Genomic DNA, 23183 nt, shown 5'->3' with positions numbered 1-23183 from the left:
ATTGCTTCTCACAGCAGAGTTTGTGTCCTCAGCCTTGTGAGCTCTGAGGGGTTTGATCTAGCTTAGTAAGCCAGAGTAAATACCTCTGCTCCTTTTTCCTTCCTTTGGTTCAGCCCTGGAGGGTGGGGCCAGGGCAACCTTGCATGCAGGACTGATTCCAAAGGGAGATTAGTTCCCAGGACTGTTCACCTGGCCCTGTCCTACCAAGCTGGTTGTCGGAGCTGGCCTTGGTCCTGGCAGAAATCCAGCTCTCCTCTACACAGTATTCCAAAATATAACATGTGGAGAATAGAGACTAGGTAAAGTGGAATACCATGACAGGGGACAACTGGAGGTGTGTTTGGGGAGTTTTACAGTAACTCTGGCATACTTAGAAAGGCTGCAGGTTTGGGTCAGAAGAGGTGTTATGGGGTCTGTGGGGCGGAGTCAGGTGTCATCTCTGAATCAGATTCACTCTTGCCACAACTTTAGCTCTTCCAGGGCTTGGCCAGTCTTTGGGTATGAGCTGTGCCGGGTGGTATTTTTAAATGTGCCTGGAATTTAATTTATCAATATTAAACTGATAAATGTATTATACTGACTGACTGATGACACAGAGATCAATGCTGTTGAAAGAATTTATTACTCCTAGTCCTTAGCAAGGGGTGGGGGTACACTGTGCCATGCAGGGCTACATGGGGAAGCACCAGGGCTGGGTAGGAGGCAGAAGGAGCAAGAAGAAAACATGGGCAGAAAGCCTGTATTACTACAGTGGTGGAAAGTTTTTAGGTGGAGACATCCCCTATCAGATAGGAAGCAAGACACAGTTTGGGGACTTGTGTTTGAAGGGTTCATAATATGATTTTCAAGCACCTGTGAAAGTCAGACCACATAGGGAGATGTAAGCAACTTTGGTGGTTAATTTGTTCTTAATTTCAAGATGCTGCATCATCAACTACAGAATATCAGGAATGATTATTACAGGTTGTACAAGACAACGTAGGGTAGGGCCTTCAGTGCTGTGAGGGCGGGAGGTATGGGGAGCATCTGCTGATGTGTGGCCCTGAAGACGTTCCCCAGAGCTACTGGTGCCCTCAAAGCAGACCAACCTTTTGGATATGATGCAGGTGACATAAATGGACTCAGACATGAAGGATTTGAAACATAACCTCTTAAAATAGTCATAGCAACTGAGGCTGTGCCAGGAGCCAAGGTGTCAGGAGAGATTAGGAGAGTGATTGCATATTAAATCATTTTAAAATATGTGGTTATTTTGTGAATAGCTTCCTCACAAATTATGATATCTATAGGGCTGGCACTGGGTCTGTCTGGTTTGTCACTGTGTCCACAGGACCAAAACTGTGCCTGGCACATAGTAAGTACCCAAGTAGATACTTGGCGACCAAAGAAATGGGGTTGAAGCAGATAAAGGCCCAATGTTGAAGGAAGGTGTCTGTCAACTTCTCAAGAGGTTTTCCTACTGTCTCTGCCCTCAAATCATGTTGCACTAGAATGGGTGGGTATGTAATGAAGGCCATTTTGGTGGTTTCTGATGGATTTAGGGAGCCAAGAAGAAGCTTTTCATTGATACACTACAATGTGCACACCTGTCCCAAGAGATGGCTCTCTTAGAACATGTGGCCCCCACCCCGCCCCCATAGAATCCTGGTCTACAGCACAAGGAGGGTGATAACTGGCCACCTTGCCTACTATGGATGCAGAAAGAAAATTCCTCTGGGGTCAGGGATGCATCTGGTTCTGCCTCTGCTTTTCAAGGATGAGGAGATCAAATTCTTCCTGGCAGAGCCACCACACCAGAAGACATCTTGCATATCAGCAATATCATGTCGGGGTCCTTTTGACATCCCTCCTGTGTGGAAGACAATGTTTTGACAATTTGAGATCAAGCTGAATACAGCTGGGTCAGGATGGGCAGAAGGAAACACAATTTTAAGTTGCTGGAATCACAACAACAACAAAAACAAAAAACAAAATAAATAATCTTTTAATCCAAAGAATATTGTTTGCTGCGATCAGTCACTAAGCTAAGTACCTACATATGTGGCAGGAAAATTCACTGAGGTATTATTTGGGTTTTGTTCATTGTATCCCTCCTCCCATCATAAGAAAGTACCTAAATCTTTGTATCCCCTAGACTTAAAGCTTTTTTAAGTGTCAAAAATAGGAATTTTCAGAAACTCTCTGTCCTAGCTTTTGTTTGTAAAAACCAGGGCTCCAAGGTTTTTTTATTTACAAGGTTTTCTTAGGTCTGTCTTACTGTTTCTTTTAGGAAGATAAGGAAAGGGACTGCCTCAGCCTGAGGCCAAGGCTAGGCAAGCTCCTTCCTTTCTTAAGAATGATGGTTGCACGCAGTAACTGTGAGAACTAGGTAGTAACCAGAGGAGAAGGAGCCAGTCGGGATGCAGAGCAAAGCCTGTGAATCATCAGCAAGTCTGCCCAAATGTGCTGAAGTGTGATGATCTCAGGGCTGCAGCCAAAGACAAGGGACCACCCACTGATCTGGAGAAGGACTGCCAACTCCAGCCCTCTGCCTGCACACATGCAGCTGGGGGAGGAGGGCAGGAGTGGGGGAGTCACTGCTAGATGCCCACAGGGGTGTCAAAAACTGTTCAAGCACCCTCCTTCTGAGAGCCCAGCTGCTTCTGGCTTAGCTCTTCTCCCTCCTGCGGGACCTAGGGCCTCACCCACTTCCCTCCTTGGGTCACTGACCTCAGGACTCCTTGGCTTGGCTAAGATTTGAGATGTGCTCAGTGTTCCCAGTTAGCTACTCCCCTTCTTCCACCTACCCTGCTTCACCTTTTTCTTTCAGTGGGTTAGGCTGCTAGCCCCAAAGAGAAATGGAAATAAAGTATCAAGCATGGGAGGAAATCAGCCAGTCAGAGTCAGATTTTAGTTCTGAAACACCACTTACTCTCTAGGGGACTCTTGGTCTCCTACAAAATCTTTCAAGGTTGTTGAAAGAAAAACTTGGAGACTTAAAATGTGAAAGAGATAACGAATGTAAACTGTCTCCCAGTGCCGACAGCAACTGCTTAGTAATGAGTAATAGTTATGACTGTTACTCTTCCTCTCTAGCAGCTCATGCGTTTGAGGGCCCTGGGGCACACAGGTTGTGCAGCCTTGCTTGGCCCCTGGTATCAGGGCTGTGCTGTCAATGCAAGATCTGGCCAGCAGAGGGCGCAGGACTCTCCTTCCGGCCCCTCCTTCCAGCTCCCTCCCAGGCCTCAGGATGGCACTGCCTTGTAGAGCTGGGAGAATTTCCCAGGGAGAAGTGGAATCTCGAGGACAGAACTCTGGTCTCGACTGGTGTGTGAAAAACCTTATTCAGATGTTTTCATAAAGACTAAAATGCAGCAGCGGTGATGCTGAGAGACATTACAAGAGGAAGTTGTGCCAAGTCGGAGCCTGAGGCACCTGTTGGGGCAGCACCGGGAACAGCTGGGATCATTCAGGACTGCCCTCCCCGTAGCTTGAAAACTCCTGTGCTTTTCACCCAGAATGCATGGGCCCTCTGTGTCTGGCACTGCCTTTCCTGTCTCGTTACCTTGGCCTGTTGTCCTCAGCTCTGCCCTTCAGCAACAGGTCTCACAGAGCCTAACTCAAATGTTTTCCCGGAAGCCCTCTCTCTGGATGACTCCCTGTAGCTGCTTCTTCTTCTCCTTCTCCTTCTCCTTCTCCTTCTCCTTCTCCTTCTCCTTCTCCTTCTCCTTCTCCTTCTTCTTCTTCTTCTTCTTCTTCTTCTTCTTCTTCTTATTATTATTATTATTATTATTATTATTATTATTATTATTATTATTATTATTGGTGGTGGAATTCGGTTTATTTATTTATTTATTCATTCATTCATTCATTTATTTATTTAATAGAAGTACTGGGGATTGCACCCAGAACCTCAAGCATGCTAAGCATGCGCTCCACCACTGAGCTATACCCTCTCCCTCCCCACCTCCTGGCCTTTTTAACCCTCAAGTGAGTCCCTGAGCTGGAGGATCCAGGCCCCTCTTGCCTGGCTTGTGAAAGCCCACATCTGAAGCCAAGTGTAACCATCCAGGGAGACCCAGCCCATGAGGCGTGCTCTGCCCTCCCCAGCGTAAGCCCCAGGTTCTGGAAGGCTGGTCCTCTCCCTGGTTTCTTTTCTCTGCCCGACATCCCTGCCTGCTCTAGCTTCAACCAGTCTGTCTTCTCAGCCCACTCACTCTTTATTTAATTACCCCAAGAGAAGGGCCTTCTATGTGGGCAGGGAGTATGTGGGCAGGAGCTCAGCACAGGAGCATGTCTGCAGAGCAAAGAAATGCAGAGAAAAGAAGGTCTTGGTTGAGGGGAGATGGCAATCTCCTCAGCCACAGGGGAGGGACTGAGCCAGTCCCCAAGAACTAAGTGACTGGCTGCATGTGTGTCAGAGCCAGGGGTGTGGAGGTGGAGCCTGTTCCACGACCCTCACAGCACTGCTAGTGAATGCTGGGTTTCCCACGTAAAGCGCTGCTGTTTTGTGGACCTGCAAGCTACCTGGAAAAGGCAGCACCTTACACAGCAGGTTATGTGGCTGTGCATTAGGCACCTTGTGCTCTTCTCTTTAGTTCTTTCCCCTGAACATTTACTGAAGTGTTGTTTAAACATTCCCCTCTTATCACAATCGTGATATAGAATATTGAAAGAGGGATCATGTGCCCACCCTTGGCAGTAGCGTGGGTGACGGAGACTTCCCCAAGGGAAAGGTAAATAGTCAGAAGCCACAGGAGTCAAGCAAGTGGGCCATTACCTCCCCTGAAAGACACACACACACACACACAAAACCCCAAACTGACAACCTTGGCAGGTCAAGACTTGAGTCCAAGATACACAACAAGTTTATACTGTGTAGCCCAGGGAACTATATTCAATATCTTGTAGTAACCTATAATGAAAATGAATACGAAAATGAATATATGTATGTATATGCATGACTGACACATTATGCTGTACACCAGAAATTGACACAACATTGTAAACTGACTATCCTTCAATTTAAAAAAAAAAGACTTGAGTCCAAAAGGCAGCTTCCCTGAGGACTGAGCCTGGCCCTACATCAGGACCTCTGGCATTTGCCTCCTTAACCGCTTAGGTTTCTGTCTTGTTCTGGGACAACAGTCTCTGTCTCTTTCCTCTGGCTACTCACATTGACTCTGCAGTTCCCTCCTTGCTTTAATCTAAAGTCCCCCTGATATCTTGTAATACCCTTTAATGTAAAGGAACATATGTATCTACATGAGTGAATGGGACATTACGCTGTACACAAGAAATTGACACATTGTGATTGACTGTACTTCAATTTTTAAAAATAAATAAATAAGTCCCCGAGTTTCTCGGCCCTCAGCAATCCCGTTCTCTCCAAATGTTGGCTTAATCCCTGGCAGAGATAGAATTTCCTGATTTTGAAAAATGAGCTTTGACCCTCTCAGCATTGCCTTTTCATCCCCTCCTCCCTCCTCCTGGGCTCATGATATGTCCCCCTTCTCCACTGAATCTATTCCTCGGCTTCCATCTTCTTGCAACAATGTACACCCACCAACGCCCCAGCCCTTGCCTCCTATCACCTATCTGCACTTAGAGGGGAGAAGTATGAGCAAGGTACCTGGATGATGAACAACACAGAGGGCACCTTGAAACTATAAGCAACTCAAGATGCCTTGAGCATAAAGAAAAGATAGAAAATAAGAAATGAGAGTAGTGTGGAGAGTGGTTTGAGAAACTGTCAGAGAAAAGGACAGGCGCCAGACCCTTAGAATATAGACAAGTAAAAGGGCAGCTGCAAGACATGTAACTGTGAGAATTAGCGCAATGAGAGATGCCAGTGTTACAGAAGTACATGGCTTAGGAGGCACCTATCCCAGAGGGGTGGGGTTAAGGAAAGCTTCTCAGGGGAGTAATGACTTCCACCCACAACCACTGTCCAGAAGGTAGTCCTAAAGCCACACTCAGCTGCAAAGAAAGTCTAGGAAATACATCTGTTATCTGGTTATCATGACATTTCCTTTTCATCTATAACCATTCCCTTCTACTGACTTGAGTCTCTACTCCCATCAAAAGCTAGAACACACCACACAGTGCTGGGTTCTATACATCCCTGTCTTGTCTCAGGAAGCTTGCCTAGTAATTCTCAATCTCTCTCCCTTTCCTTCTCTCTCTCTCTCTCTCTCTCTCTCTCTAGCATCTGCGGTCTCCTCTATACATTGCTGTATAACAAACCATCTTGACTCCTAAAATTTCCATCTGCCTCCCAAAAATGTTCCAGGCCCTCCATCTCAAAAAAGAATATTTCATTCCACATCCCCCTCTAGTTATGACCCTCTTTCCTTAATAACTGTTCTTCTAAAAGACTGGTCTAAAGTGACTTGCTCCATGTTCTCCAGTCACGTGCAGCGTTAGGGACACCAGATCTGCCTTCTGCCTCTACAACTTCATCAAGATGGCCCATTCCATGGCCGAGGGTCTCCAGGTCACTGAATTCAGAGCACACTTCTCAGTCCTCATTCTCCTTGTTCCAGGAGCAGCATTTGAATCCATTCAGCGCCTCCCCTCCTGCTTGTATAATGCCTTGCCCTCCTTACTCTCCTCCCACCCCTCTGCTCCTTCTTGGTCTCTTGACAGGCTGGTCTTTCTCCATCCAGCCTTGAAATAATGGTCTTTTGCAGACTTCTGGCATGGATTCTCATTTCTTCTTATTCAACCTTCTCTCATTAGTTCTACGGTTTACATTCATTCTTGCACAGCCTGTATATTCAACTTCCTACTGGAATTCCTGCTTAGATGTCTAAGAGGCATCTGAAACTTAACATGTCCAAACTAGGCTGGAGTCCCTGGTAAAAGCTGCTGTATGATAGCCACAATTTTCCCTATGGAGTGAGAGGCCATGTGATTCGTTGTGAGTGAAGGATGGTGTGTGTGTTTGTGTGTGTGTGTGTCTGTGTGTGCACATACGTGTGGGTACAAACATACATGCCAGGGTAAGAGATGAAATTAGAGATTTTTTTTTCATTCCCAAATCTCTCCCTTTATTATCATAATTAACCTTTATTTGGAAAGCAAGCAGTAAAAACTATTCAGACAGCAGCATTACATTATTACTTTCAGGCAAAAGAGGGGGAAGGACTTTCAAGTTCAAATAGGCACTGAAAGAGACAAACTCTAGTTCCCAGGAAGGCTGACCTTCTATAGCCAGCACTAAATTAGTGCTAGAAATTAGAGATTTTGAGTAAAGAAAATTTGGGGGAAAAAATATAAAATGAGAAAAAGAAAGTGGCCAGATAACAGTAAAACTTACACTCAATCTGAGAAGCAGCATACTAGGAACACCTGAATTCTGGTTTTCCAAATCCCTGGCTTTGAGTTATAGCTTTTTTACCTAGTAGCTTTGTGGCTTTAGGCAAGTTCCTAACACTCTCTGAGCCAGTATTTTCATTTAAAATAATGATCAATAATGTTGTACCTAAATTTGTAGTTCTTTGTGAGGATTAAAGGTAATACGCTTGGAATATAGTAGTAGGTGATTATCCAACAATGCCTATCCAGTTACCAAAAACATTATTCAGTTTTAATCTCATCCTTCTCCCTCACTTTCCACATACAGTCTCTAAATTATGTCTCTCTACCTTCTAAATATCTCTCAGATCCATCTTCTCCACTACCTCCATGACTTTAGTTCAAGCTACTGTCATCTTTCACCTTAATTACTGTCATGGACTCCATGGTTCCACTCCTTAAGTTGCCCTCCACACCAGTGGCCACTACAATCTTTCCAAATCTTTCTAAATCTTAACAAATTTCCAATGCCCCTACTTCTTCCTTGCATGACTTGCAAGTGTCTACATTTGCTATCTCCTGAGATGAGACGTGTGTTACCTTTGATGGCTACTGTAGAAAATTACTGTGAATTTGGTGGCTTAAACAACATTCGTGTAGTAGCTCACTGGCTGGGTTCTTTGCTCAGGGAGGGTATCATCAGGCTACTGAAGTCAGAGTGTCAGCCTGAATAAATTCTCTTCCAGAGGCTCTGGGGGAAAATCTGCTTCCAGGCACATTCTTGTCATTAGCAAGATCTTAGTGGTTGTAGGACTGAGGTCCTTATTTTCTTGCTGGCTGTCAGCCATAAATGGCTTTCAGCTAAAGGCCACTTTCAGGTATTTGTCCTGTGCCCTCCTCCATCCTCAAGCCAATCAGCCATCCTCATTCCTTGCCTCCTGGCCCTCTCTATCTTCAAGCGAGCAACAGTGTATCAAATTTTGTTCTTAAGATCTCTCTGACTTCCTCTTCTGCTGCCAACCAGAGAAAACTCCTGGCTTTTAAAGGACTTATGTGATTTAGTTAGGACTAGTTGTATAATATTGAGGTCACTGATTAGCAACATTAATTACATCCACAAAATCCCTTTTGCCATAAAACATAGGAGTAGTATCTCATCATATTCACAGGTTCCACCCACACTCTAGAGAAGGAGATCGTACAAGAGTGAGAGTCATTGGCGGTCATCTTGTAATTCTGCCTATCCAGGAGGGGAAGCCAGGAAAAACACCCCTGGGAAACACTGAGACCTCAGGCTGAGATCAGAAGAGTGAATAGGAGTTAATTAGATAAGGAAAGAAATCTTCCAGAGAGAATGTGCAGAAACTATGTAACTGGAGGACATACATTCCCAAAATGGACTAAGGAAGGACAGTGTGTCTTCAGTGGAGAGAACAAGGAGTAGTGACTTGAAACACTGGTTAGAAAGTTCAGTAGGAGCCAGGCCATGCAGGCTTCATAGACTCTGTAAAAAGTCCTTCTTTATCCCCCAAACAAGGTCAGAAGAGTAGCATAATCAGACTTGTATTTTGAATATATCACTCTGGCTATAAGGTGGAGGGTGGATATAAGGGGGCATCATCAAAATGTGGTGGACCACTTAGGAGGCTGGGAGAATAGTACAAGAAACAGTGGGGCAATGTCAGTGGAGATAAAAGCAGACTGATTCAAGGAATGCTCAGTAGCTAAAATCAACAGCACTTCATGATTAATTGAACATGGGAATGAGGCTGTTATGTTCCCCAGGAAGCAGACTCTAAGAGATTACTGGGGAGGATGTTTACTAAGGAGCGCTCCTGGAGTCAACACCTGTGTAAGAGAAAGGATGGAAAAAAGTGAGATGGGGCAAAGGGAGAAGTTGAGCAGTCCCAGTAAAGACCTCAGTCAACCTATGAGGAGCTGTGAACATCTTTCAGGGTTGTCCTCTCTTGGGGTGAGAGAGCTGAACCTTTATACTTCTCTGCTGATCAGTTGTTGGGTACAGATGCCCAAGGAAGGGAATATGACCTTAGATGAGCCAGATTTCTTCAGCCCAGGCAACACCCAAAGGGGCTGACAGTTGAGAACTATCTTTCAGCAGCATTCTCAGTAGAGAAGGAGAAAAAAATCTTCATTTTTGAAGGAGTCTGGGCTTTTTGTTGCAGCCTTCACCACAGGGGTGCAGGCATATAAGGGAGTAAGGCATTCAGGATGATTCCTAAATTTCTTTTTTTTTTAATTTTTATTGAAGTGTAGTTGTTTTACGATGTTAGTATCAGGTGTACAGCAAAGTGATTCAGTGATACATATACATACATATTTTTTTTTCAGATTCTAAATTTCTGATTTGTGCATCTTGGTGGATGCACTTATGACCATATGTTGTAATCATTGGCTTACCTGTCATTTTCCCTCACTTGAGTAGTAGTTACTCAGGCACAAACTGTCTTGGACAGCTGGTGTACCAGCCCTATACGTGGCACATACTTTGCTGAATAAGTGAATGGCTGTCTACTTCTCCTGTTCCACTCCTTTCTTCCCTACGTTTCCTTTGCTTCCCCACCCCCACACCTTACCATCATCCAATGTGAGAAAAGTCCAGCAGGTTATCCGAAGTCTCACCTGTGCTGGAGCTGAATAAACAGCACAGCAGGCTGCTCTAGTGGGAAGGCAGGCAGTGCCAGGAGAATGGGGGGGGGGGGTGACAACATTCCCTCTGATCTCAGGCTTAAATCCTCCTTCAATGTCCCATCCCCTATAAACTCAGTGCTAGCTGGACCAGGTCCTCTCCAAAACTCTGATTGGATAGGACTCTTTGAATTCCCATAAACTCAGACCTCATTCCCAGTCTAACCTGCTCTTTAGCTGATAACTCCCACCTCTGACAGCTACTGCTGGAGGCCAGAGAATGGAATTTCATGTCATACTGGAGTTTCTTTGGAATGGAGAAGAATGACATCAACAGGGCTGAAATATAAGAAGAGGAAAAGTGCTACCCAAGGAGCTGAACTCACTGCAGTCTTGCGCATGCCCCCTTCGGTTTTGTTCCCGTTGCGCCCCAGTGCTCCTGCGCCCTTTCAGCTCGCTCCCGTGGGAACCTGACCTCCTACACAGGCTGCTCCACCTGCGTTGAGAGCAAACAGGGAGTGTGTCGGGTGAGGGTGGGCGCTGCCTGGAGACCACAGAGAAAGCTAGCCGCCTCCTCCCCGGTTGTGCCTGCGCTGGGCTGGGAACTGAACCGTACCCCACCCTCACCCCACCCCAACCCTGTTTATCCCAGGCACCGCTACCCCGGTCAATACCCAAGTCACTCTTCCTCCAGGCAGCCCTTTCCCTTGCCAGAGTTCCCCAGGCAAAAATGGTGCCCCTTCCTCATCTTTTTCCGCTGCGGAGGGTTCCTTGGGCGCTTTGGGTGGAAGCCTGGGTGTTGGGCCTGAGGTAGGAGGTGGGGGTGCGGGAGCAGATGCTGGGGCTACCCCAGCCCCGCGGCGAGGAGTTGCAGGCAACTACCAGTGATGGTGTCGCGGACACTGGCAGCCACTGCGGCATAGGCATGGTACGGTGCCCGCAGCGCTCTGCGAGGGCTAAGGCACCAGCGCTGCAGCCAGTGACCCCCGCACGCGCCCCCGACCCGGCTCAGTTGCCACCTCCAGGTTCCCCGACCCACCAGGGGAAGATGCTAGACCCCCCGGCGGCCGCGCCCACCCGTCTTACGCTCCCTCCTTCTCCTCCCCAACCACCCCTAACCCTCTCTCCAATCCCCGCCAACACACCACACACCACACACACACACACACACACGCGAGAATCCCCTGGAACTGGGATGGTGATGAAGGGGAGTAGGCGGGAAGGCAATCTCGAAGAGAAGACTGGAGAGGTCTAGGAAGGGGGCGAGCCTGGAGGACAGTCACACCAGTGTGGGGGAGTGGGGGACGGGGCGGGGGCGACTAAGTCCTGAGCGGGAGAGAGGGGCGGAGAGTCACCTGGCGGGACAGCCGCGGACCCGAGCCTGGGAGGGACGCGAGCCTAGGCGGGGCGATCAGAGGAGGAGCCGAGGGGCAGGGGCCAAGGTTGGGGGCGGGGACCAGGCGGGGCGGGAGCCTCAGCGGGAATCGCGGCGCGAGCAGGTGGAGCCGCAGCGGGAGCCCGCCCGGCCGTGCGGAGGGAGGCGGCGGCTGGGCCGGGGCCATGGAGCTGCTAAAGCTGAACCGGAGCGTGCCGGGGGGATCCGGACCCGGGCCGGGGGCTTCCCTGTGCCGCCCAGGGGGCCTCCTCCAGAATGGCAGCGGCACCGGCAACCTCACCTGCGAACCACCACGCATCCGCGGAGCCGGGACACGAGGTGGGTGCCTCCCTAAGCCCCCTCTACAAGCTCCTCCTTGCTGCATCCCGCAACACCCACAGATGCCCCTGCTGCCACCTCAAACGCCCACACTCTCCCTGCACAGTTCCTACCCCCTCAGTCCCCCAACAGCCCCCACCCCGACACATTGGTCCCCCACAGCTCCTAAAATTCCATCGCAGCTTCACACCGCCTTGTCAGAGCCCTTTTACACCCTGGTCTCCTGATCACCCCCAGAGCTCCTGGTCACCCCTAAACACAGCACCCTGCCCAACACACAGCCCTCTCCTCCACACATACAATGGGAAGGCAAGGAGCTCCTCTAGCCAGTCCTTCCAGGTTTCTCTTTGCCCTTTGCATCCAGTTCATGGAGCCACAATGGGGAAGGAAAGAAAGGATGACAAGACTAGGGGGAAAGAAGGGGACTGGTTGTGGGGAGGGAGCACTCTGGAAGGCCTGGATGGGAAGTTAGAGTTATTGTCGTCTGTGTCCCTCACCTCAGCCCCTATCCTTCCCCAAAGAGATCCCCTAACTGGAGTTAGGCTGGACACTAGACTGGGAGCTGTTCTCTAGAGCTGCCTGTCCCTTTCCCTCACCTTCAAATCCCCTTGCCTCTCAAGTTGGAGTTCTCATGACCCTAAATCCACTTTCTTTCACTGTCTCCAAACATGTCTTCAACTCCCTTCCAAGCCACCTCTCCAACCTGCCTCTCCTTAGGTTTCCTGCCCAGAGCCTGGCTGCCCCATTCATCACCCTATCCCTTTGTGCGACCTTCCCCTCCAACCCCCAGACTGCTTCCACTCACCCAGTCCCCAAAATGACTCTCACTTCTCCCATCAGCCAACATCCACATTTTCTTGATGACCTAGCTCAAGTCATATTTTTCCCTTTCCCATACCTTTTCTTTCCTTCTTTCCTGGTTACTAGTCACCTGCTATTGTAGTCCCTGGGCTAGGTGCTGGCTACACAGGGATGAGTTAGACCCAGTCTGGACCCTCACCCCCAAGGTCTCCAGCAGGGAGACAAAACCAATAGGAAAATCACAGTCAGTGTGGGAAGTCCCACAGGAGGGTCCAAATTGTGAGCACCCAAAGGAGAAGGAGTCTGAAAACTTCACAGAGGGAACCTTGAAGCTGGAGTTTAGAAGGTAAACAAGCAAGAAGTGGGATTCCAGGAGAGGGAACAGTGCTAAGCAGAAGAAAATTACTCCAAGTTCAAGAAGGGGAAGTGTGAATAAGTTGTAATTCAATATTTATTTAGCCCACAAAATATTACATGCTTTCTCATATCAGTTGGCACACCCCTCTTGTTGTTTACATCTAGGTTCTTTCATTCAACAAGTATTTTTGAATCAGAGGTTGTGCTAGGCACCAGGAACGTGAGTAGAACAAAACTGACACAGCTCCTACTTCGTGGAGCTCACAGTTTAATGGGGGAGAGAGGCAAGTAGGCAGGGAATTGCCAGAGAAAGTGGGAAGTGCCTTGAGGGGGGGCGTGGGAACACGGAAGAGGAGCCCCTCTGGCCTAGCCGAGCCTTGGAAATCAAAGTTGACCTCCTGAGGAGGTGAAGAGTGAATTGAAATAAAAATTCTAAAGCTAAGGGAAAGCCAGCCAAGTGAAGGAGCAAAAAAAGATAAAAAGCATCTCAAACAGAGAAACAGCATATGTAAATGCCCAGAGTGTAAATCCATGGCACTTTTGTTCGGTGTGTCATAGTTTCTGTGTTCCTGAGACATGTACCATCAGAGAGGAATAACGAACATTCAGAATGCGGACCAGCCTAGGGGTTTCCAGAGAGCCTTCTGGACCTAAGGGGTGTGGATTTTATCCTGAGGGCAATGGGAATTACTGAGAGGTTCAGTAGTACTGCCAGGATTAGTTCTGTAGTGTAGAGGATGGAGTGGAGGACAAGAGGTGGGGGAGGAGGGTACTTTAAAAGGCTACTAGATTACACTGGTCCAGGTGAAAGATGATGCTGGCTTTGACGAAGGTACTGGCAGTGGAGATGGAGAGAATTGGATGGATCTGAGAGGCACTTCTGGAAGTCGAATCAACAGAACTTGATGATTTATTAGAAATGGAGAGGGAAGAAGAGGTCAAGGTATGGCATCCAGCTTTCTGGCTTAGACGGTCAGATGGGTGTTGGTGCTATATGATGAGAAGGATAACGAAGGAACAGCAACAGGTTTGAATGAGGAGATTTTACGTTCCATTCGGAACCCACTGAGTTTAAATGCCAGTGAAATATACTGGTGGAGTTGCCCGGTAAGCTTTTGAATCCGAGGCTCTGGAACACAGGGGAGAGGTAAGAGCTGGAAATACAGCCTTGAAAGCTGTTTGTCTAGAGGAGATAGTGGAAGCCATGGGAATAGGTTAAATCATACAGAGATTGTGTCAGATAAAAAGAAATGGGATTCTGAGACAGGACCCTGAGGAAGACCAATTTTTAAAAAGCCAAGCAGAGGAAAGAGAGTCCATGAAGGAGACCAGACAAAGCTGTCAGAGAGACAAGAAAGCAAGGAAAAAATGAAATTTCCAGCAGGGTGGGATAAGTGATGGCAAATTCTGCCCATGTAAGTCAGATAAGGACAGAACAGCATCCTTCGGATTCAATAACAGGAAGTCCTTAGGAGGCATTGTGGGTGTTACCGCCTGACTAGGTAGGTTGACTTTTGGGCTGTGGGGAGGGGTCATGAGAAGTGACCCATGGTGTGCAGACAAAACTTTCCAGAAGTTTGATAGGGAGACAGACAAAGAGAGAAACAGGATTGTGCTAGCAATAATAACATAGGGTTGAGGAAGGGTGTGTAGGGTGTGTGTGTGTGTGTGTGTGTGTCTATTTGGCTTTGGGGGGGAGTGTGTGTAGTAGCCATAAGAACTTTTTAAATGCTGATGGGGAATGGGCCAAGAGAGAGGGCGGTGGGAGTGCAGGAGATAGTGGGGATGGTTTGTGGAGTCACAGCCCTTGAGAAAGCAGACTGTGCAGCAGCACAGAGCCCAGGTGCAAGAACTGGCCTCCGTCATCCAGCTGTTGCCGCCCACACGCGTCTGGATGTTAGTTAGGCAGGCAGGCAGAGGTCACCTGCGGAGAATCGGTTAGCCACACTCACTCAGATGTCCCCCCCACTGATGCATGGTACCCAGGCTCACTCCAGTGTTACCAGCAGAAATGTGGGTGTTCCTCACATTACTCTGATATAATCCACATAGGCTTGAATGTTACCCCTGTTCACTCAGAAGCTACCCACAGAAAAACACCCACTTTAATACTGCCCACAGTCATGTGGATACTACTCATCCTTCAAACACGCTCTTTTTCATTTTGTTATTGTCTGCACACAATCAAATATTAGCCGTGCTCACTTCAGTAACCTTTCTCCGGATACTACCCATAAAGTCATAGACATTAGTCTTACATAATCAGATATTACCCACAAAGACTCAGACATTACAGATTTTCACTCAGGCTCTCAGTTGTTTTCCTCAATCAGATTGACATCTTAATCTGTTAATTTAATGTCTCTTATCCACACTCACTTTAATATTGCCCACACATACTCACATATAACTTCTGCTCAGTCAGCCATGACAACCATCAGCCAGATGTGCCCCCGTTCACCCACAGGCCTCTGAATGGAACCCATGCTTCCTGAAGATGTTACCTACAAAATAAGATGTTGTCTGCAGACTCTTGCTCATTCAGATGTTACACTTACTCAGGTATAACCTAAACTTAAAGGCAACTCACGCTCCATCAGATATTACCTGTAGACACATAGCTGTTACCTATCTCCAGATGTTACCCCCAGAAATATGCATTACTCTCACCCACCCAGAGACCATCTCAAAGATTAAAGTGTTACCTAATGTTTACTCTCATCTTATCTACACACACACCCTGCATATTACTTCTGCTCCCTCGGTTGGTACCCACTGACGTTGGGATGTCCCCATCGCCTAGCTGTTACCCACAATCAGTTGGATGCTACCCATCCTCACCACACAGGCATGGGTACCACTTTGATGTCTGTGTGCATGAGGACCAGATCCAACACACCAGTGGACAGCAGGACTTGAGGCTTTCAGTAGCCTCAGTGTTCTGTGGAGTCCTTTCTTTAAAAAGCCTGGTTTTCAGGGGTAAAGGGGATAGGAAGGGATAAATTGGGAATTCGAAATTTGTACCTCTTGGGGAGTGACGGAAATGATAGCTGTCTTGATTGTGGTGGTGGTTTCATTGGTGTCTACATCTATCAAAATTCATCAAATTGTACATCTGAAATATGTGTAGTTTACTGTACAGGAATCATACGACAATAAAGGTGTTAAAAAAAATTTTTTAAATAAAATGGTGCAACCACTGAAAAAAAAAAAAGAAGACTAGCTGGCACTAGCCTCAAGTTCAGGTCAGAGCTGGAATGTAGTAGGAACACTAGAAAATAAATTTTTGTTGTTTTTATATCACAAAAAAATGTTAGGCTTAGTTCAGGATAGTTGCTCCTTCCACATGGGTAAAAATGCCATATTGCTTCTCTTTAGGATGTGTGACCATATTTCTATCGGAACTAATGAAAATGTCATTAGCAATGAATATTTAATTGAAAAATTATAATCTAGAGAAACAGATCCTAAGTTAAAATGGTAAGTACAGAATGAAATTTCTTAAATATGTGTATATATACTATCATCACTAAAAACCAAATGTATTCATAATGACTGAGTGTTAGAAAATTCATGAATTATTCATTTATTCATTTATTCAAAATACTCATTGAATGCTTTTTATATGTAAGACGTTCTGGACATTTGAGATGCATTCTGCCCTCTTGGAACTTACGTTCCATCTAGAAGGGGGGAGATATTATATAGATAGATAAATAGAGAGAGAGAGAGAGGGAGATACAATAAATATAATAAATGAACTATTCTCTTCTCCAAGATTTTTTTCATGGGCCCTTAGTAAATAAGACCTATATGCAGATCTAAATTATGTTTTACCTTCATAAGTTTTTTTCATATTAAAGCAGGAAAAAGTCTTAAGATACATTATGCCAAGATAAAACCTATAAATAAGGCAGGAAGCCTTAATAATCAATTACTCTTTTTTCCAGTTTTATTGAGATATAATTGACATACTGCACTGTATAAGTTTAAGGTGTACAGTATAATGCTTGGACTTCTATACATCATGAAATGATGGCCACAACAAGTTTAGTGAACATCCATCATCTCATATAGATACAAAAGAAGTAGAAAAACTACATATTTTTCCTTGTAATGAGAACTCAGGATTTACTCTCTCGACTTTCATAAATAACATACAGCAGTGTTAATTATATTAATAATGCTGGACGTTATATTCCTAATACTTATTTATCTTATAACTAAAAGTTTATACCTTTTGACCACCTTCATCCAATTCCCCCTCCTCCCAACCCCCACCCCTCACCACTGGTAACCGCGTATCTGATCTCTCTTTCTATGAGTTTGTTTGTTGAAGTCTAATTAACCTACAACACTATGTTAGCTCTTGATGCACAACACAGTGATTCGATATTTCTAAAAAAAAAAAAAAAAAAAAAGCCTGATTTTTGTTTCATGTCATTTTATCTGTATTTTTGTACCTACACTTCTCTGCCATCATCTGGACAACACAAATGCAGATCCTTTAGACCCCAGAAGCTGACTGAGTCCCCGTCTTCTGAGTCCCCTGTTCTGATTTCTGCTCTCCTCCCATCCCTGGCAAGGTGATGCCCGCAGGTATACTGTCAAGGCACTAGTGGTGGTAACCAGGAGGTCCATCTCTTATTCCTCCACCATTACCTCAGGCTGCAAGTCACTGAAGCCACCATGGTCACTCCTGTGCCACCACACAAACACACAGGGATGCATTCACACACACACACACACTCAGACACAGAGTTCCCCCTATCCTTAACATCTTGACATTTGCATTAGTGTGGTCCATCTGTTAACAATCGATGAGCCAATATTGATACATTATTAACTAAATTCCATAGTTGACATTAGGGTACACTCTTTATGTTGTGTTTTATGGGTTTTGACAAATGTATAATGACGTCTATGTACCATTACAGTATCATACAGAATAGTTTCACTGCCCTGAAAGTCCCCAATGCTCCACCTATTCATCCCTCCCCCCCTCTCCCCAGACCCCTAGCTCTAAGATCACTTTTGATAAGTCTTTTTCACATCTACTAACTGTTCAACAGCAAAGACTTGAAGAGACAGTGGTGGCTGGAAATAAGGTAACAGCTGGAAATGCCCAGTAAAACAGCAAAGCATTGTTCAATTGCTGGTCATTTTTACTGGGACTTTGTCTTCTAGTTTTCAGGGGTCCCCTGCAGGTTGGGGGCTTCATAAGAGTGGGCCTAGTCCCATCTCTCAGCTCCACCACAGTTAGCCAAGTTCAAGGGCACGCACATGGTCCACATTAGTCAGCTGAATGAATGAGAAATATGCTTTTCACACTTTACAGTGCTGTACCAACTTGAGGCCTGGTTATTGAATCAAGAACCAGTTGAAGAAAAACATCCAGAAGAGGATGTGAGAGAGATGATAGAATTAGAGAGATTAAGGGGTGAGGGACGAGAGTGGGGAGGGGTGTTGGACAGGGACAAGACACAAACAGTGTGAGACAGACCACCAGCTCTATTTTGGGGGGTCCAAGGACCTCTCTGATTCCCCTCCCAAAGGTTCTTTATTTCTCACACACACACACCCCTCAAATTGTAACACATAAGATTTCCATAAGCCTTTCCTGCAGAGAGGGGCCCAGATTCTAAAAAGACACAGATGATTTGTATAGAATAGTAAAAGTAACACATCTCAAATCACAGCCTGTCCATTGACTACCTTCCTCCCACCACCCAAAAGATCCTCCAACACGGATCTCCAAAGAGAGAGAGGCAGCAAGGAGAGAGCATGTCAGAGTTCTAGAGGCACAGACGTGAAGGATGGATGAGGGGCAGAATAGGGCCTTTGTGTGGAGAGTGACAGAGGTCCACTAAGATTCGTTAGCAAGCATGTGTTGACACCTCCTGTGGTGGTGGGACATTATTAGGGATATGCTGGAGAACAAGATGGACCTTGTCCCAGTCCTCAAGAGTTCATGGTCCAGCGGGGGAGATAGAAAATGGACATAATACTACAGTGAGAAATGCCATGTTAGAGTTTAGGGAAAGGGAGGGGCAGCACAATGAATGACAGAGAAGTGAGGCAGCAGTAGGAGGCAAAGCATTTTAGAGCTTTAGAGGCTGGCTTCTACTCTGATTCAGCTCTTTGCTCACTGTGTGCTCTGAGCAAGTAATATCACTGCTAAGTTCACTTAGGGGACCCCTTGTAAATAGCACTCACTTGAAACCTACAACAGCTTCTGAATAAATTGGCTATTATTATGAAAAAAACAGTTTAATTTGAGAGCTAAGCAAAAGTCAGCCAAATGGGGCTATGGAAAAGGGGGCTGCAGCTCTGGGCCATTCCCTCCCCGCAACCTGGTAGGCTCCATCCCTGCCCTCTCTCCCTCCAAGCTCTTGACTCTCTCATGCTGATGCCATGGGTATGGGTGACTAGGTTGAGTGTAATTCAATCCAACTTTTTCTGGATCTGCTTGGCTGTGATATGAAAGCCCAAAGATGAATCCTTCTCCCAATAGACAATGACACAAATGCATGGGGTCAGCCTCTGTCTAGCCCAGTGACTCTCCATGTCCCTCCTGTGAGCTCCCAGAGCTCTCTGTGTATTCCTCAACTTCACCCCTTATCACACCATGTGACAATTATCTGTTTAGACCTCTGAGTTTCCCTCTAGACTGTGAGCTCTCAGGTGCCAGGGCATTTACCGTATTTATCTCTTTGCCCCAGTGCCTGGTAGAAAGGGAGTCCTCCGTAAATGTCTGTGGAGTGAGAATGAATGTTTGGAGACAATTAAAATACAAAGCAGAAAGTAAAAACGGTTCTAACAGATGTAGGGAGAACATGCATGGGTCAGAGGAAAGGGAGATTAGCTCCAAATAAGGTGCCCAGAAAGGCCTTCCAGAAGACGGGGCAGTCAGTCTGAGTCTTTAAAGACAACAGTGAATAGGAATTCATCAGATACAGAAAACAAGTTTGTTACTGGGAGATATTAGTTGGGTGGTATTCATGGGGAGGGGGTGGTGACAGAGCACTTTAAGTTGAGAAACCAACATAAGCAAGAGAAGGAGACATGAGTGCATGTGATGCCTCCTAGAAACTGAGTCATCCAGTGGCTTAAGTGGGTGCATTGCAGGGAGAAGGTGGGGGAAGGAAGAGGGCAGTTCTGGGAGAATCTGGATGCCATGCTAAAGGATTGCAAACAGTTGAGAGCAGGTGAAGGTTTTTGTTTGTTTGGTTGGTTATCATTTTTTAAGTCAATAAAGACATGATCAGACCAGTGTTTCAAAAGGTAGTGAATGTGTGGTCAGCCGTGTAATATACTACTGAGAGGTCGAGCAGAATAGGTTGGGGGAACAAGGCACTGGATTGTAATAGATTGAGGAGTGAATGAAAAGATGCAAATAATCTTTTCGAGAAGTTTGTCAAAGAGAAGGAGGATTGGGAATAAAGCTTGAGACGAGACATGCTTTCTAAAGAAAGGGTCATTAGGCCACTTGAACCAGACTTCCAGGGGTTAGAAGGGTCAAGGATTCAAGTTCACCTTTTCCTGAGTGGGTCCTGGGCGGGGGGGGGGGGGACGGGACTTGAGAAGCAGAAGATCTGGCTGGATAGTGGTGATAAGAGAGATGGAGAGCCTGGCTGAGTAGGGGCCAGACCCCCTACTGCCACCTTTCCCTTTTCCTACCCAGAATTGGAGCTGGCCATTAGAGTCACCCTCTATGCCGTGATCTTTCTGATGAGTGTTGGAGGAAATGTGCTTATCATCGTGGTTCTGGGACTGAGCCGTCGCCTGCGGACCGTCACCAACGCCTTCTTGCTCTCACTGGCAGTCAGCGACCTCCTGCTGGCGGTGGCTTGCATGCCCTTTACCCTCCTGCCCAATCTCATGGGCACATTTATCTTTGGCACAGTCGTCTGCAAGGCGGTTTCCTACTTCATGGGTAGGTGACACAACAAATCTGCCTTCCTTGCCCGTCTCCTGTCCTAAAGTCCTTGCCGGGTGTACGAGACTTTCTCCATCGGAGATGGGGAGGTCACACTGGTGAGTGTGCAGTGCAAGTTTCCTAGGTGATCCCTTCCTTTTCCCTTGCTAGGGGTGTCTGTGAGTGTGTCCACGCTAAGCCTCGTGGCCATAGCCCTGGAGCGGTACAGCGCCATCTGCCGACCACTGCAGGCGCGGGTGTGGCAGACACGCTCCCACGCAGCTCGTGTGATCGTAGCCACGTGGATGCTGTCCGGACTGCTCATGGTGCCCTACCCGGTGTACACTGCCGTGCAGCCAGCAGGGCCTCGTGTGCTGCAGTGCATGCATCGCTGGCCCAGTGCACGGGTTCGCCAAACCTGGTGAGGGTGACTATTACCCATTCCATTCCTGGGAATTCCCTTCTCAAGAATCTTCCTCCAACTGCTCTATCAATTAGCATTCCAATTCTCTTTCGGCACCCACTACCCTGGGATTTCCATTTGGGGTTCCTCCCCAGTTCTCTAGCCCTTCCCAGCCACACCCCAAATCCTACTGCTACCTCTGGGACCTGGTCACCAACCCTAGAAGCATCAGTTCTTGGGTCTTCCTCCATCCGTGATTAAAGCTGGTCAGAAACTCGTGTGATTGGTCTGTGCTCTGTCTCCAGGTCGGTACTGCTGCTCCTGCTTCTGTTTTTCGTACCGGGAGTGGTTATGGCGGTGGCCTACGGGCTTATCTCCCGCGAGCTCTACTTAGGGCTTCGCTTTGACGGTGACAGTGACAGCGAAAGCCAGAGCCGGGTCGGAGGCCAAGGAGGGCTGCCAGGTGGGGCCGGACAAGGTAGGTGAAATCCAGGAAGGGCGGGACTTTGAGAAGGGGCGGGGCCTATAGTGGGTGGGGCGGGGAAAAGTGTGAGCAGGAAGAGAGGCTGGAAATGGGGGGAAAGGGACTCTGCCATCTGTTCTGACCTCGCATCGTCTGTGCTCAGGCCCTGTCCACCCGAACGGGCGTTGCCGGTCGGAGACCCGGCTGGCTGGTGAGGACGGAGATGGCTGTTACGTGCAGCTTCCGCGCTCCCGGCCTGTACTGGAGCTGTCTGCGCTGACCGCTTCCACGCCTGGGCCAGGATCCGGTCCCCGGCCCGCCCAGGCCAAGCTGTTGGCTAAGAAGCGCGTGGTGCGGATGTTACTGGTGATCGTTGTGCTTTTTTTCCTGTGTTGGTTGCCAGTGTACAGCGCCAATACGTGGCGCGCCTTCGATGGCCCCGGTGCACATCGTGCTCTTTCAGGCGCGCCCATCTCTTTCATCCACCTGCTGAGCTACGCCTCTGCCTGTGTCAATCCCCTTGTCTACTGCTTCATGCACCGTCGGTTTCGCCAGGCTTGCCTGGAAACGTGCGCCCGCTGCTGCCCTCGGCCTCCACGAGCGCGCCCCAGACCGCTACCGGACGAGGACCCTCCCACCCCCTCCATCGCCTCACTATCCAGACTGAGCTACACCACCATCAGCACGCTGGGACCTGGCTGAGGCAGGACAGACGGATTCCTACGAGCACCGCCCATCCAGACACGCAAGAGGCACAGACCAACTGACACAACAGACTGACACCCAACAGCATGAACTAACCCCAATGCAAAGGAAAAGGTGGCTTACCTGACACAAAGGAAACAAGCCGGACCCCTACATAGGAGACGAAGCACCCTTGATAGGGGACTGAGCCTGGCACGTAGAGACATGGCACTGACCTTAGACATACACAGACCCAGCGTTTCTCGCAGTGGACAAACTACGCATTGGAAATTCTGACAGGGGCTGACCTGCGTCTCACACATATAGTAATGGCACTGAGTCTTTAACAGCTCTGGAGCCTGGCACAGGACTGACTCCTGATATGCTCCAGGTGGCCCCCAGTTTGACCTCACAGTGCCCTTCCCCAATCAGTGCTGCAAACACCAACCTGCCTAATCTCATGCTTCCCAGACCCACGGCTGTTTGGTACTGCAAAGTCCCTTCATTCCTTTCCAGTTAAATACTATGGCCCTGCCCCTCCTCCCTCACCCAACCTCTTCAAGAACTACTAAATATCTTGGCTTCCTCCTAAATTTCCTTTTGGACTCTTTTGGGGCACACGAGGAGGCACAGGATTGGGCGGAGTCCTCTCTATTGGATCCCTCCCCCTGCTGCTCACTCCTGCGCATGACCCCCTGCCAAAAAGTCCATGGTCTGAGGCTAGATGAGGCTGTGTGAACTCTCTCTGGGTGGTCATCCCAGACATTGTGTCGGACATTGTAGCTCGGAATGGGAGTGGGGGTGGGAGGTGGGGTATCCATGACACATCACAATTCTTGAGCACATTGTCCTAAAGTGATGCCCTTATTAAGGTACTTTATTAATAGATGCTTATTAAAATTTTAATGACAAGTGGAAG

General features: G+C 47.6%; 1 protein-coding gene and 1 long non-coding RNA gene across 2 annotated transcripts; one reads left to right on the top strand and one right to left on the bottom strand.

Annotated features, from left to right (window-relative positions):
* Positions 1-603: 603 nt before the first annotated feature.
* LOC141578868 (uncharacterized) lies at positions 604-22703 on the bottom strand. Its single transcript, XR_012509713.1, has 3 exons — positions 22409-22703; positions 10311-10420; positions 604-1849 (listed from the first exon to the last, which is right to left on the bottom strand). It is a non-coding gene; the product is annotated as an uncharacterized LOC141578868 (long non-coding RNA).
* On the top strand, positions 11419-22415 carry CCKBR (cholecystokinin B receptor). The gene is made up of 5 exons (XM_010964966.3): positions 11419-11638; positions 20481-20732; positions 20886-21135; positions 21423-21595; positions 21744-22415. Exons 1-5 carry the CDS (start codon positions 11485-11487, stop codon positions 22280-22282), a joined length of 1368 nt encoding a protein of 455 aa, XP_010963268.2. The 5' UTR covers positions 11419-11484; the 3' UTR covers positions 22283-22415.
* Positions 22704-23183: the final 480 nt, after the last annotated feature.

The sequence above is a fragment of the Camelus bactrianus genome, chromosome 10 (genome assembly GCF_048773025.1).
Source record: "Camelus bactrianus isolate YW-2024 breed Bactrian camel chromosome 10, ASM4877302v1, whole genome shotgun sequence".
Lineage (NCBI taxonomy): Eukaryota > Metazoa > Chordata > Mammalia > Artiodactyla > Camelidae > Camelus > Camelus bactrianus.
Note: the sequence above shows the minus strand (reverse complement) of the source record. Positions and strands in the feature narration are given on the sequence as shown.

Bases quoted from the DNA above. Each gene is read 5' to 3' on its own strand.
- CCKBR (XM_010964966.3), top strand. From the start codon at position 11,485: ATGGAGCTGCTAAAGCTGAACCGGAGCGTGCCGGGGGGATCCGGACCC. The intron at 11,639-20,480 runs GTGGGTGCCTCC...TTTCCTACCCAG, and splicing joins CCGCGGAGCCGGGACACGAG to AATTGGAGCTGGCCATTAGA. The intron at 20,733-20,885 runs GTAGGTGACACA...TTCCCTTGCTAG, and splicing joins GGCGGTTTCCTACTTCATGG to GGGTGTCTGTGAGTGTGTCC.